Here is a 15384-nt window from a genome sequence, read left to right on the forward strand (position 1 = left end):
GCAGCCTCCAAACACTAAGTTTGTGTCTCTGCTGGAGAGGTTAAATTGTGCCTGAACTGGCCTCTTGTGTTGCATCTAATGATGCCTCTGGCTGATTGGAATATCTTTGAAAACCTGGCACCTTACAGTATAAAAACTAGAACAAACTGAGTAGCCAACTTTGGATATATTGAAAGAACAATCTTTCTTACCTGTTCAGGGTACAATAGCTTCAATTCCACTGTGGAGTAAGCAAGGAAGGGTGAAAATTTTTTGAAATTTCTTTTGGAGCTGCTTTAGAGGAAAAGCAAAAATTGTTTTCGGGATGATAACTTCAATCAACAGAATTTAGTTTAATGTAAATCAAGTCTTGTTATGGCTGTGGTTGGTAAGCTTCCAGCATTAAATGGGATTCACACAACAACACCCTAACATCACATTTTGAAAACTGTCTTCCCAGGGTTATCAATGGAGTTAAGGTGGACAGAGACACAAATGGATGTGAATAGGTTGCTGAGGAAAGCCAGTTACCCAAAACCCAATTATGAAGTCTGAAATGAGACAAACATGTATGAATGACAATTAGTGTTGTTAGTTTCAGCTTTAGTTTTATAAACAGTAACTAAGCCATTAACTGTCTATTCAGAAAAGTGGCATGTGTTTTTATTTATGCTTGTTATGTTTTCCGTGACTCATGAAAGTCTCATTTTCATCTCAAAAAGCCCAGAGTGGTTCTTTTGGAAGTTCCCTTTGCCCTTGTAAGTTTGACTTCATTGAGCTGCAGATCAGATCCTTCAGGACAAAGGGAAGAGTGATACTGGTTTATGTCAGAAAGTGGTCTTGGCAGTTCCAGTGGAGTGTGTCTATGTTGTTGGTTAGGTGGAAGTCAATATTTTTGTAGTGTGGTCTACTATTTTCCCAAAAGCAAGGGTCATTACCATGAGAAAGGATGAGCTCTGAAGTCAGTGTTGTTCTTTTGTGCAGTGTTTTTGTATGAAGTGGTAACATCATATGTCCTTACTGTTTCATTTTCAGATATCAATGAATGTAAAATGTTCCCCAGTCTTTGTACCCATGGAAAATGCAGAAACACCATTGGCAGCTTCAAGTGTAGATGTGACAGTGGATTTGCTCTTGATTCTGAAGAGAGAAATTGCACAGGTAAACAGCATGAATGTACCTCTTGAAACAGATTTGAAAGGGAAAAACTGACCTCATTTGGAAATACTGTGGATGTGTTTTGTGTTGCAGATATTGATGAATGCCGCATCTCTCCTGACCTTTGTGGCCAAGGCATCTGTGTTAATACTCCTGGAGACTTCAAATGTGAATGTTTTGAAGGCTATGAAAGTGGATTTATGATGATGAAGAACTGCATGGGTATGTTTTTTATTGACCATAGATGTGCACAAGTATGCTACGTGCTTGTATGCTTGTGCATCGTTTGTTTTTTGTTTATTTTATCTATTTCAAAGATTTGTTTTACCTGAGTGTAGGGTTCTTCTAATTTTGTGAGTCTTATTAAAGCTCACTTTAACTTGTTTTCTACCCTAAATGTGAGCTCGCTGATTCCACAGTGTGCCCAAGCATACATGAGCATAGGTCAGAATTATAGGATGTTAAATTTACCCCCACAATCCCTGTTCTACAAAGTGGGAAACCATCCTGAACTTTGAAGTTAGAGTAGATCAAAATGTGGATCAAGCTATGGGCTGCTGCTGCAGCAGCACTGGCCCCTGCAGTGATGCGCCTTCCCTTCTCCCCACAGACATCGACGAGTGCCAGCGCAATCCCCTTCTCTGCCGAGGCGGCACCTGCATCAACACAGAGGGGAGCTTTCGGTGTGATTGTCCTCCAGGCCATCAGATATCACCAAATATCTCTGCGTGTATAGGTGAGACATGCAGGCAAAACCCATATTGTGCACAGCGTTTGCATTTACAGTGTTTGCTTTAGTTTCATCTTCACTCAGACCTAAACCACGTTCCTCTTTGTCTTTTGTGACAGACATTAATGAATGTGAGCTGAGCACCAACCTGTGCCGAAACGGACGTTGTGTCAACCTGATTGGAAAGTATCAGTGTGCTTGCAACCCTGGATATCAGTCCACCCCTGACAAGTTGTACTGCGTGGGTAAGGACAAAATCTACATGGGGTATCTAGCAAATATGGATGGTAAAACACAAATAATTACTTCATTTTTTAGTGGTTGTATAAAGACATTTTTAACTGTGATTCCAAAATTTAGTGTAGTCTGTCACAAGAGTATGCAAAAACTCTAATATGTGCACATCCATTATTGTGAGGAGGTAATGAAATTGTGGCAGGGCTACAGTTAGCTGTGTAATGGCAATGGCTGATTTGCTCTAGTAAATCAATCTTACAGTTTCATTCAGGGTTGGAAGGGACCACAAGGATCATCTAGTTCCAACCCCCCTGCCATGGGCAGGGACACCCCACACTAGACCAGGCTGGACAGAGCCTCATCCAGCCTGGTCTTGATAAATAGAAGATCACGCTATTTTAAATGGCCTAAGGCTTCAGACTTTGACCATTAAGAGGGAATAATTTGTTAAATCCTTGGTTCTGCAGTTTGTTGAAAATCATAATTCCTGACAGACCATGGAGTAGAATCATACAGTTCAATTGAATTTTTCCTAATTTGCCTCAGATAGGGGGGTTTTCCTGTACTGTTTTGTAAATGCCATTTAGCTTAAATCATGCATTGTACACTCTCTTCTATGCATATATTTTATTGTGCCATGGAAATACATGAAAAATCCACTGGCTTTAATGCTGCCTAGGAGATATTTTTTCCTTGATACTTACAAAAAGTTTGTTGCCTCTGTGATACTGTGGTAAACCAACAGTTGTATTTCTATAAGTAGAAAGAGAACTGCAGAGTTTTTTGTATAAACAGTGAGATAATATAATCTCTTTAACTCCTGGGTTTGGCTGACATCCATCCCAGGGGCTATATTTGCAAACACTTTAATGTTCAAGGAGTGTGCAAATACCAAGTGTAGATTCAGGACTGATGCTATTCTGAAAAGCTGTCTCCAAATGTATACTTGAAATGTGCCTTAAAGTAAAAAGTATTGTGAGTTTTAACTATAATTTTCTTGTTTCTAGATATTGATGAGTGCAGTATAATGAATGGTGGCTGTGAGAACTTCTGTACGAACTCGGAGGGCAGCTATGAGTGTAGCTGTAAACAAGGTTTTGCACTCATGCCAGACCACAGGACATGCACTGGTAAGGCAAATCTTGGGACCTTTTCTGCTGGAAGGGTTTATTTCAGTAGCTTATAAATGGACCTTCTTTGTTTAAAAGTACTGTTTTTAAAATTAATATCTCCCAAGTATCAGAATTGGACAACCACAGACTGAATTGATTCTTTATTATCTCAGAAGGTTTACAAGTTGATGTTGTAAGTGAAAAATTTTCTCCCTTAAGGTGTCATGTTAGATCCAAATCCAAAATGCATTGAAGTCAGTGCAAATAACTAATGTATGTTTGTATTGTAGAGAAAATAGACCGAAATGATGGAAAATGAGCTGATTGCCCTGCTCTGTGGATCTGCTCTGAAGCAAGAAAGCAAATTCTTATTTTTAATTCTTTGTTTAGTCAAATGCAAATACGCTGCATTGCTTCAAAGCTGAACGACTTTCAGACAAACTGAAATCTGAATTGTATGAATCGTTCTTAGGAAACAGCTCTCTTGCACTCTGCAGGGTTTGTGAGAAAATTTGCAGAGCTCTGTAATGGTCGTGTGTTCTCCTTTGGGAGTCTGGGAATCATAATCCCAGTGAGTGAATTATACTTTGGTGATTTCCACATAGGTTACTGGAAAGATAATTCTACCCTACTCATCTCTCACTTTGCACTGCACAACCACTGGCCTACTGAGGCGTGTGAATGTTTGCCAGCTGTTTGCCAATTCCACTCAAGAGCTCCTTGAAGAGCATGAGAAATGTAACAGGGTTAATCCCTTGGAATAGAATTGCCTTTATGGTAGAACAAATGGAGAGTTTTCTATAGTGCATTGATAGAGAGAGCTCAGGTTTAGAATTTGTAAATATTTATAGACCTCTGACCAGGATCTTGGTTCCCCTGAGGCCACTCGTTACCATTCCAAATGGTAAAAGAGCCTTAAATCCTAGTTAAATGTAGTTTGTCTCCCCATTGTAGCTTACACTGTCAGAAAGATGTAAAGTAGCCAGCGTTCAGCAAGCACTGGACCTTTCTTCAAAGGAAGAAATCAACTAGAAAAGTACAAATTTGGCTGACCCTGAAAGGCAGTATTTACAAACCTAAAATATTTAGATTAGAAATACTTTGCTTTAGGTCAAGTTTCTAGAAAAGGCAACTTTCTGCAAAAACTTCTCAAAACATTGGGTTTTGGAGCAGATTTTCAATGCGAAAATTAAACCAGTTGATCAAAATTGTACCTCAGCCAAAGCTTAAACCCAAGTGACAGGACATGAGAGGGCAGAGAGAAGTGCAGATGCATGTGTCCCTGAGCCCCTTTTCTGTTTTCATCTGCTTGGCTTTACTGGGACCAAATGTGTACTTGGACAGTCTTAGAGATCTCATGTCTACTGCCTAGGACTAGTTCTGTGCTCTAATCCATCTTCCCCTTAGTCACCCAAAAACTTCATTAACCCAAAACCAGAATGTATCATTTAGAGCACCTTCCTGCATATGGAGTGGAAGACTATCATCTTTCCCTTCTCAAAATTAGAAAGGGAGGAAGTAATTACCTTTGCTATGTGGAGGGGTTGGATTCACAGTGAGTTTGTCCACAAGTTAATGTGACCGTATATATGTCCACAGAAGTTTGTAGTCAGATCTTACTTGGGTGAGGAATAGAAAAGCATCTGATCGTGATTTTATGTGTATTTCTATTCAGTTGTGACCCTGAAAAAAAAGAATTTCATTCATAGGCCAGCCAATAATAGCTATTAGCTATTCATTTTCATACTCTCCTCTAAGAATGACTTGAATTGCAATATCCAGCACACAAAGAAGTTTAAATAGCAGAAACACCAGACCTTTGGATGTCAAATCAAACTACCTAAGAAAATACCCAGAAAGGTGAGGGATCACATTCACCACACTTATAGAGCTGGTGCCTTCTTTTGAAAAGAAGTGAATTACATATGTAAACATCTGGTGAAACCCACAATCTGCATGCTGATATTTTACCTCTGCCCAAACAGAGTGAAAAATAAGAAAAAATGTATTTGATGGCATTTTCTACTCATTGTACTGAGTGTGTGGTTTTACTATTAGATGTTTGTGTTTTGTGCAAGAAGTAGTAGCAGTGGGACCTGTGGATGTGAAACACCTATTTACATTTTCAGTTTGTTCTCTGTGTGAACATGTCTTTTGTCTTTAACATCACACAAAGCTGGAAGCCATTATGGAATCTATTTCTTGATAATTGACCTGGTAAGAATGCCTTTCAGTTCAGTAGTAGGTCAGGTTTGAATTGGTGAGGTTATCCATAAATAATCAGTTCAATTAGGAGAAACAACAGGTTCTTTGTCAGCTGATTTTCCCCCAACTGTGAAATCAGTACAGTGACAGGTTAGTAAATAAAGTTCTTTATTTCTGTCATCATTATGCCCATTTCTAGAGCTCAATTTTGCATGTTAATTCAAATTCCATTCCAAATTAACATTTTCAGGCTAATGTCCATGCCAACATTATTTGCTTATTAAGATGAACAGGGACTTCCTTGCAGAAGTTGTGTATCCACACAAGCACTAAATGCTAGAAATACAGAAGAATAATGAACATGGTATTTTAAGTTAAAGCAAGTTCATTTTCTGTAGCTGTGTAATTACTGCAATCCACAATAGACTGGTCTGATAATGAGTTACACCCTTTCTCTTGGAGGGAGGTTCCTGAATCTTGTACTATTTGTGCTGATTTTTTTCCCATGGTATCACTAGGCAGAGTTTCTGATTTTTGCTCTGGCCAGCCTATGCTGGTGCTGACACAAGAAGATTCTGGGGATTTTTACAAGGACCACTAATACAACCCCAGGGACTCTGAAAAATTCCAGACCTTAGCACAGCAGCATTCCGATAATAAAGTGTCTGCTTCTGCAGCTTGCCTTCAATCAGTATTGGTCAATTTCATGAATTGAGAAAACAATTTAAATGCTAGAGGATGTAACTGTATGGTTGTCCTGGCCAGTCAGCTGAAATGCTAAAAAAACCCCATCAAATCTCTTAGTGAAACAAATGCATGTGCTGTAATTATTCCCATCATTATTTCAGCTGTGATTTCAGTTTGTAACACCCTTGAGAGCTGTAGAGATACTCTGCACGTACAATGGTTTTTTAAAACTCTACTGTAAAGTTCAATATTTTTTGTCACTGAATTTCACTTCAGATCTTCCTTTGACTTCCACAATGATGAATTGTATCCAAGGATCTCCAGCTGTATGTGGCTGCTTGGTGTGACAGGTGCTCTTAGAGTGTTTTTTTTCTGTCAATGACTTTTTTCTTCCAAAGTTGGTTAGTGTTGCCATTAGACTCAGAGAGGAGTGTTTACCAGTCACTTAAGCTCATAAGGACAATTTTGAAATATGCTGTTTAATTATTTGCGAGGATTCAACCTTCATCATGTTTATCAGTGCATTAAAGTGTTTGCTTGCCATGATTTTGGTTAGTTGCATTCCATAAAGGTAGCATATTTTAATCTGATTTTTTCCCCCCATAGATATTGATGAGTGTGAAGACAATCCTAATATCTGTGATGGAGGACAGTGTACAAACATCCCAGGAGAATACAGGTGTCTCTGCTATGATGGATTCATGGCATCTGAAGACATGAAGACTTGCATAGGTAGATGGAAGCACATATATTCCTCTCTGCATTAACTAAGGGAAAAAAATTATAGACACTATTTCCAAGGAGGCAATTATATTTAAAGTGGGGTTGCTTGAATTTTGGCCACCTGACCATAGGGCCAGCCTCACTGCACAAGCAGTATTTCTCAAATGTGGATGTAATCTGTGCATATCCCTGCAGTGCTGGATGCAAATGTGGTGATCTATGCCATTGTGTCTTTGAGTCCTCTTCCAGTGAGGTTTTTATGCATCTCAGATGAAAGAATGCATGCAGGATGGTGGGTAATTGCTGGTGGATGATGCTGTGGAAAAATTTGAGGAAGATGAATAACCAGTGATGATTTAAACTCATTGTCTTAAGACAAAATGAATATGCATGTGCTGTATCTTGGTAGAGCAAAATCATGAAACAATGTATCTCCAAAACCAAATTTTCACATGGAAATTAAAAATGTGGAGTGCATTTGAGGAGTAATGTTTGTACAAAACTGGTTAGTGTATGCATGCATATTTAAGTGTATATGCACACAAAGAGAATATACACATAGAAAGGATCACTAAATAATCATAATCATTCTATGGCTATTGTGCTGAATTTTGGTCTCTCTTTGTAAGGCAAGTTGGAGTTAAAGGTATGTTCATACAGATATGGTTATAGAGTAGCGTTAAACCAGATCTCAGATCATAGGTGAGGAATAAATAACCTAAACAGTTTTCTCTTTGCATACAAAGACCTGGTTTTGTGGTGTCTAAGAATTTTACTTATTTTTTGGTTTTTTTTTATTGAATAAATCTGATTTTTTTTGTAGATGTTAATGAATGTGATCTGCATCCAAACATCTGTCTGAGCGGAACCTGTGAGAATACGAAAGGCTCATTTATCTGTCATTGTGATATGGGATATTCAGGCAAGAAAGGCACAACTGGTTGCACAGGTATGTTTTGATATTTGCTAACTTCTAGTTAAGGTCATTAATCTGCATGCCCTTTTTTTAGCGTTCCAAACCTCATCTCACTCTGCTTCTTTTCGCTCCTTTGTACTAAATGTCATATCTCTTAGCCACATTGGCTGAGCTTGTGTTCTGCTGAATTTCAGTGGCATAGCATGAGAATGCTGCTGCTTGTGAAATGAGTGACAAGATCTCCATTGGGAGCATCATTTGGCTTATGACTGCATTGTTGTTGGTCTAAGAGAGCAGCAAATGCCAGTGCGGGTAAGGGGACAGACTCCTGAGGACCTCAGTACATTCGGATGAGTTAATTGTATGTTGTGCCTGCAAATTAAAGGTATCTATTCTGAGCGGTATTTTGGCAAACAGACAGCTTGAAATATGTGCTAAAATATATTTTCAGTTTTTGCAAAGTGGCACCAATGCAGCTGCTCAACTACCTCATACCAGCAAAATCAGAATTTGCATTATTTCATGTATTGCCAGCAAACAGGAGAGATTGAAATATACAGGCTCCAAGGGCATGATATTAATAATCCTCGTGCTGGGGTCTCGAGCCAAGGTGTTGAGAGACTTAGACTTTGCCCAAGTATGAATGCCAACATATGTTTGATATAATTTTAGTGTAGACTTAGGGTAAACACATTTCTGGCAATTTCTGTGAGACAAACTTTTATTCTTAGGCTGCTGTTATTGTGTGGTTAATAATATACTTCTGTAAATGCCCCAAATATATGAAGCTTAGTTTTTTTACAACTCTTGTAGAACAGTCTGAGAGCTGGAGTTGCACTTTGCGTATTGGACTGCAGATGAATAGTTGTGCATTAGTAATAGCTGCCTTTGACTTATGTAGGAACTGATCTAAATCCAAGAAATCCGTGACTGTGCCCTGAAGGCCAGCACTTCAGTGTTCTTTCTTTTTGTGCTAAACTGTATGAAGATCTTTGGTCCTCTAGACCTGAAAACCCTTGACACAATCCGTTACATGCGATGCAGCTATCACTCCCAGCATAAGGAGCAGTCAGGGAAGATTAAGCAACTGGTACTAGAAGGCAAAAGACAGAGAAAGGTCATGGAGGCAGGAGAGGAATCTGAGGTATGGGTTCTGGGGATGTGCCTGGAAACATCCACCATTTTGGCATCATGTAATGCAAGGTAGTGGCTAGTGTCCCAAGCAGTATTTTTTTAACACAGAGGCAGGGAAATCCCTCCTTCTTGGTCCTAGCCAAACCCAGCCCTCTGGATGTACGCTCTCTGCCATGTGGGCTCTTCCCGTCACCTCACACATCTTTATCTTTCCCTCAGCCCATCCTCCGCTGCTTTTGGCTATATGCTGATGTCCCAGGGAGGATGGCATTCACCCAGGAAACTATCAGGACACCTTAATTACAGCAGGTGCTGTAGAGGGGCTCAGATATTTTGAAAGAGGCCAGCAAAAAAGTGAAGTATCGGTTATGCTGATTCAGCTGAGGTGGGACCATAGTCAAATCACCAGAATCTTGTGGATTTAAATCAGAAAAGGGAGGAAGCAGAGCAAGAACTTTCTAGACTGGTTTCATGCTGATGAAACTGTGTATATATAGGTCCCACTATAACTACAGGATGCAGATTCTCACATTTTTGTTTTTAAAATGTCTGATTTACTGCCGGAAATCTTTGAATTCCTCACCTCCTTTTTGCACAGTATTAGGACAGAGCCGAAGTTCCCACGCTCAGGTAATACAGAACACGAGGGCATCCTTCATAACTTTTTCTGGCAGGACCTTACCAGCAGCACCTTGACCTCAGGTTTCAGTTCTTGACTTACAGACAGATCAAGTCTCCACAGTTTTTAGGAGCTCCTGTGGAAAAAAAACTCCAAAAATGTGTACAATGCCTTGGATGGGAGGTTCTCTGTTTCATGAGAAAACGAAATAATGTCCTTTGGGTTCCATTACAGTTTTGTCTAAATATTTCAGCTCCCTTGTCATTACTGATTGTTTCCATTTTAACAAATAAACATGGGTTTTTTTTTTCCTCAATCAGTAACAGTATTCAGAATCCACCCACTGACTTACATTCCCATCCCACACAGATGTTAGTTTCCCCTCTCCCTGATTCTTGGTAATAATGTGTACAGTTCAGTAACAAAAGTATAATTTTTTTAAAATTATGTAAAAATATACATTGTAGATGCAGATTTCCTAGACAAAGTGCTATTAATGGTCTGCTTTCCATTCATGAGGCATGCTGTGGCAAAAGTGACTTAGAGCAGTTCACTTTAGATTTTTCTAGGCAGGCAATGGTACACAGCCACTAGAGAGATTATAGTGTTTTCCCTTATCCCAGTTCCAGATTGCTCAACTTGATGGCAGATACCTTGTCTCAGCTTTTTCTGTCAGTACATGTACACAAGCAGAGATTAAATGCTATATTGGCACTTGCATTTGTATTTTGTGATTCATCACCACTCTGGAGTATTTTTTGTAAGTCTGCATATTCCACTGTTGATGCAGAGCCTGAGGTCTATTTGCTCTGTATTTTCACAGAGAAAAAAGTTCTTCTCTGACTCTCTCTTCTCCACTCATGCCAGTTACAGCTGTGTGTGCAGACCTCCTGTTTGCTTGTGATGGAGCTGTGCTTGTGCAGGCTTGGAGTGCTCTTCACAAAGTCAAAGAATGAGGTGAACTTTGGGGCAGAAGCTGCCTGAGATGATCATCAGATCAAAAATAAATGTGCTTTGAAAGTCAGATGGATTTCTCCACAACAGGCTTAGGGAGTTGAAGGGTGAGAGCAGGCTCTGATTCTGCAAGGGCCATGCAAGTTCTGTTTGGAGAAAGGCTAGTGAAAGTTGTGAAGTTGTTAAACTATGGCCTTGGCGTGGAGTGTAAGGTTAGAGGGCTTGATCTTGAACATTACTTGCTGCCAGCCAGTAATGATGATGATACTGGGTAACGGAGGAGTGGATACTCACTGCCTGCTCTTATGGCTGACAGTACCATAGTTGTAAAGAGAAGGATGCCTGATACAGTGAAAGGGAAAGATGAGCCCTGTCATGCCCTCAAAAATAGACGGCAACATTTTGTGGCTTGTATCATGTGCTTATCTCCCTTCCCTGCCTTGGCTTCTAGCCATTAATAATACATTGTGTTTCAGTCATGATGGCACAAGAGAGTTCTGGTATCAGTGAAGCAAATACATTTCCCCTTATGAATCTGAGAGCTGGCTGTGTCAGACAAAATACCAGAGGATAATAATGTTAAGATGCTGCCCATTGGGGTATTATGGAAGGAGCATATCGTGAGTAGGCATCTGTCCATCAATAACATGCTACACCCCAGGCTGATGATGTAAGGATGGACAGCAGGCAAGAACTGCACTACCTGACTTGAAAGTCCCAAGAGGTACTTATGGTGCAGTATGCTGAATAAATTCCAAAAGAGAAACAAATTTTTACAGGTGAGATCAGAATAGGGGAATTTTCCTATATATTTGTACATTTATGTGAGCACCAAGTTGAAGTTCACAGCCTTCTCTGAAAAGCCTTCCCTTTTATCTACCTGATGACACGGGCAGCAACCCAAGAGGAGAAAATGCCTTGTGACTTCCACCAGACAGCTGGCTCTGTGGGAATCAGGCTCAGGCTTAAAACACCAGTGAGGCATCAGCACGAGAAAATGCACAGATATGCAGGGTGTGCCAAAAAAGATTAAAAAGTCAGAAAATGCTTAAAGGATTTGCATAATTCTTGACAAACAGTGCTGATTTATAGGCAGTCTGAATTCAGTCACACTTTCCTAGGAGTCCTTATAGTCTGTCGAAACCAAACAGAAAAGGTAAATGGTACATGGAGTGCCCTAAGGATTTCATGCCCTGTGATGAACATGAGAGTTTTCATGGGTTAATGTTCACTCTCCCTCTATTCAAACACAGAGGAATGACTCAGTTGTTTCCAGAGTTTCAGTGAGAATACATTGACTTATCCCCCTCCTCTTTCCTTTGCTTGCTACATTTGCAAGCATAGTGCCACCATGACAGGTACATCTGATGTCTATTTTTGCTGGACATCCACAGCCCTGAAAATCTGTACTTCTCTTATTAATGGGAGAGACTCTTTATTAATTACCAAAGACTTGAGAGAAAAAGTCTTTGTCCAGAGAAGAGAACTGAAGGAGCCAACAACACAGGGTGATTGACAGGCTTTTTCCCCAGAGTGCTTGGGATTGTTATGATGTCAGATCCACATACTATTTATCATACGTATTCTCATCTGTTGCAGGCAGACAACTCCCTTAGTGTTAATGGAAGTTGTGCAATTACAAAGCTGAGAACGTTTGTGCAGCAGGACTGGGGCACAATGGGACTGGCTGAGGATGCAGTGTCAGTCTTGGATTGGAATGTCTTTATTTTCCTTGGCTTGTCATGGCCTCGTACTGGAGGCAGAAGGAGACGGTTGATATAAATCAGTGACTCACTCCTTTAGTGAAAATTCTCCCCAAAGTCAACAGGAATAGGCCACCACTGTGTGAAACCCTGACTTGAGCAGTGTCCTCCTGTGTGCTCTTTGGGTCACGATACCTTTACTCAGACCGATTAATGTCTTTTTCTTCAAACAATTACATAAAAAGAGTTGGAGTATTTGAAGAGGTTAGTACTGTCTGTACTGCCATGAAGACAGCAGAAACTGGACTCTTGTTCTTATTAAAGATATTTATGTTGAGTTAATTTTTCCCCTACAGAGTTCAACTTCTCCTTTTTGTTTCATTCTGTGAAGCCATAATTCAATACTTATGGCAACATAAATCCATATTAAGCTCCAGCATAAGCAGGCATAAATTCCATTGATTTCACTGCCCCATTTACACAGGACCATGTTTGGTCTGAGATCTCTTTTGCCTTGGAAATAATTGCAGTGCAATAAATTTAGGCTTACAACTCAGCTGTGCAATGAAAGGAGAGAATAGGGATTACAGCAAAACAACATCTGAGTTAAATGCAGATATCTTTGAAAATAAGTAAAATCTGGAATGAAGCCAGTGATGGCATTTAATATGCCTCAATCAGCTTCTTGTATCTGAAAACCTTTCCATGTGTCAATAAATAAGCCCTGCAGTGTCCCTGTAAAGGTTAACAGTGTTACAAAATACATTTTGCATTCCCTATTTGATCTTTACCCAGGAAAAAAACATCACAATCTATCATTTTTTTTCCTGGAGAAAAGCTGGAAGGGATTTTAGGATTTTGTTCAAAGCAATTTAAATGGCATTTCAGTGAATGAGGTCTGAAAAGTTGATGCCATTACAAATATCTATGTTTGGATACAGATTTCTGCTTGCAACTTTGATCCTGCAGGAGATTCCAAGCTTTTCAGTGTGTCTCAAGCAGCTGACGAGGGAACAAGTGTCCAGTGCAAGGGCACCAGTGTCACAGTTCTGCTGAGAGATGTTTATGATGGTTCTGAGGTGCAAAGTGATAGTGGGTCAGTGCAAGGTGGGCTGGCATGGAGTCCACTGTCAATATAGGTAGAGCTGAAAATTTTAAACTGCCTTAAATTGGAGCCTGAATATGACTTCATTGAGGTGTAGCTGTTGCATGCAAGTTTCTGTTTGTGCTTGCTGGTGGTTTAAAAAAGTTCCTGCCAGAAAATTCTCCACTGTTGAAGTTTTGTGGTGTTTTGTTGTACTCTGCATGGTATGAGGAAGCACGTGATGGCTGTGTGTCTCAAAAGTCTCAAATAATCCAATACAGGGTAATCTTTATGTTAGCAGTGCTCTAACAGTTTAGATTTTTAACTCATCTAAAGGTTAAAATGTAGAATGTTTGTCTCAGCTTTTTTGTCACAGTGTACTGTAGTCAACCTCTCAAAATTCCTCCTAGTCTTTCCCTTCAGTCCAAGCCGAATTGAGTGTTGCTGTTTTTTGCTGACCACCCGTAAGATTTTTAACAGGCTGTAGTTTCCTGTTTAGGGTAATGTTATCTTCATAGGAGTTTCTGCATGTGCTAAAGGCACATATGCTCCAACCCTTCTTTTAAGGTTTAAAAAGAAAGTGCCAATTTGCTTGTTTTCAGGCATGTTGGTGCAGTCAACATTCGTTAATAGCAGATTCCAACTTCCAGATTCAGATCTACATCTAGACATCAGCATTCAGATTATGGGAGTACTCATGTCTGGGGTTTTGGTTCAGAGCAATACCTCATTTAGGCGGAAAAAAATGGTTACAGTTGCACTCTACAGACTTTAAAAAACGAACAAACAAACAAAAATCAAACACAAAACTGACCAAACAACCCCCCCAAACCAGCAGTGGGCTTGGGTAATTTCTGGATTTGAATATTCAATTGTAGATTGACAGATATATGTGGTCTGCTTCTCAAAGTCACACTTAGCCTTTGTGAAAATACATGTATAGGGTGTAAAGAAAAGACTCATCCTGTTGTCTCAATAGGAGTGAGTACAAAATCCTAGAAAAGGGTTATAAAGTGGTTAAGATGGCACCTGGAAGCTCTCCATAATGGGTTCACTCTCTTCAAAGAGCTTTTTTTTTAAGGTGGAATGGTAGGGAAACTGAAGTCTATGGGTTTAGGGGCTGAGAACCCCAAAGGTTGTTACACAGTTAATGGCTGATGCCTTTTCTCAATCATATTGTGGAGAGGGGTCTGACCTGGGGTTTTGTGTGTGGAATCATGCTTGTTTTCCCTTTCCATCAGCTCCTATAAAGAATGAGATTATTTGGCTTACTGCAACAGCAAAGGCACCTGGGAGGACTGAAAAAATTGATGTAAATATTAAGTGATTTCATGTGAATTGTGGATCATTTACATCCTGCATGGAAGTAAAGCATGGTTAGAGAGAGCTTGGTTACAGAAAACACTGTGAAATCCATACCTCAGATGTGTAAGAAAATTCCTACCAGTTCTGTTTTAGTTACCAGCAGTAATTTCTGGAAACTTTGCCTTTGAGTTTATACATTCTTCAAGTACTTATATGGGGCATTAATATTGTTTTGTGACAAGGAAGAATGGAGTTCAGTTTGTTTCTTTTGGTCTACTTTTTGACATTGCCAGAAAATGCTCAAGAATGAAAATAAGGTGAAAATAGCAAGTAGTGAAATAGAATGTGCTGGCACAAGTGCGTATGTTGAAGATTGGATGACTTGCTGCCTGGTGTCTCCAAGGATGCTGACTTTTTTCCACTGTGTTGGGTTTCCTGAGTTCTTAATAAAATGCATACCTGATGAGCTTTGTGTCTATCAGCTGTCACATTAAATACAGTGGTACAGCCTGTCCTCCACCTCCCGCACAGTCTGGCAAAGTAGAACCTTACTGCCTTTACTGCCTAGGGAGAATCCTAGGAGGAGTTTGTAGGTGGTATTTATCAGCACCCTTGCAGATAGAGTGAGGCTGTGGGTATGCTGCATTCCAGGAGTCCCTAGACAGCAGAGTTGCCTCTGAGACCTTTTAGCAAACTGTACAATGTTGAGCCATCTGAATCCCTATCTGAGGACTCCAGGATGGGCATGTTAGAAAGCTGTCTTCTTTCCCTCAGCTATGCTAAGATGTGGTTAAGATGTAAGTGAGCACATTGAGTACATTGTAGTGGTTTCTCTACT

At 39.9% G+C, this 15384-nt stretch overlaps 1 protein-coding gene across 2 annotated transcripts in view; it reads left to right on the forward strand.

Moving 5' to 3' along the window:
- Positions 1-15384, forward strand: part of FBN1 (fibrillin 1) — a 156842-nt gene that overhangs the window by 100578 nt on the left and 40880 nt on the right. For both annotated transcript variants that reach the window (XM_068143780.1, XM_068143781.1), the window contains exons 26-32: positions 1015-1140; positions 1231-1359; positions 1748-1873; positions 1987-2112; positions 3112-3234; positions 6715-6840; positions 7655-7780. In XM_068143780.1, the coding sequence (XP_067999881.1) occupies positions 1015-1140; positions 1231-1359; positions 1748-1873; positions 1987-2112; positions 3112-3234; positions 6715-6840; positions 7655-7780 (882 nt within the window). The remainder of the gene's footprint in view (positions 1-1014; positions 1141-1230; positions 1360-1747; positions 1874-1986; positions 2113-3111; positions 3235-6714; positions 6841-7654; positions 7781-15384) is intronic.

Source organism: Melanerpes formicivorus, unplaced genomic scaffold, assembly GCF_026170545.1.
Source record: "Melanerpes formicivorus ecotype bairdi unplaced genomic scaffold, bMelFor1.0.p_v2 SCAF_10, whole genome shotgun sequence".
Taxonomy (NCBI): Eukaryota; Metazoa; Chordata; class Aves; order Piciformes; family Picidae; genus Melanerpes; species Melanerpes formicivorus.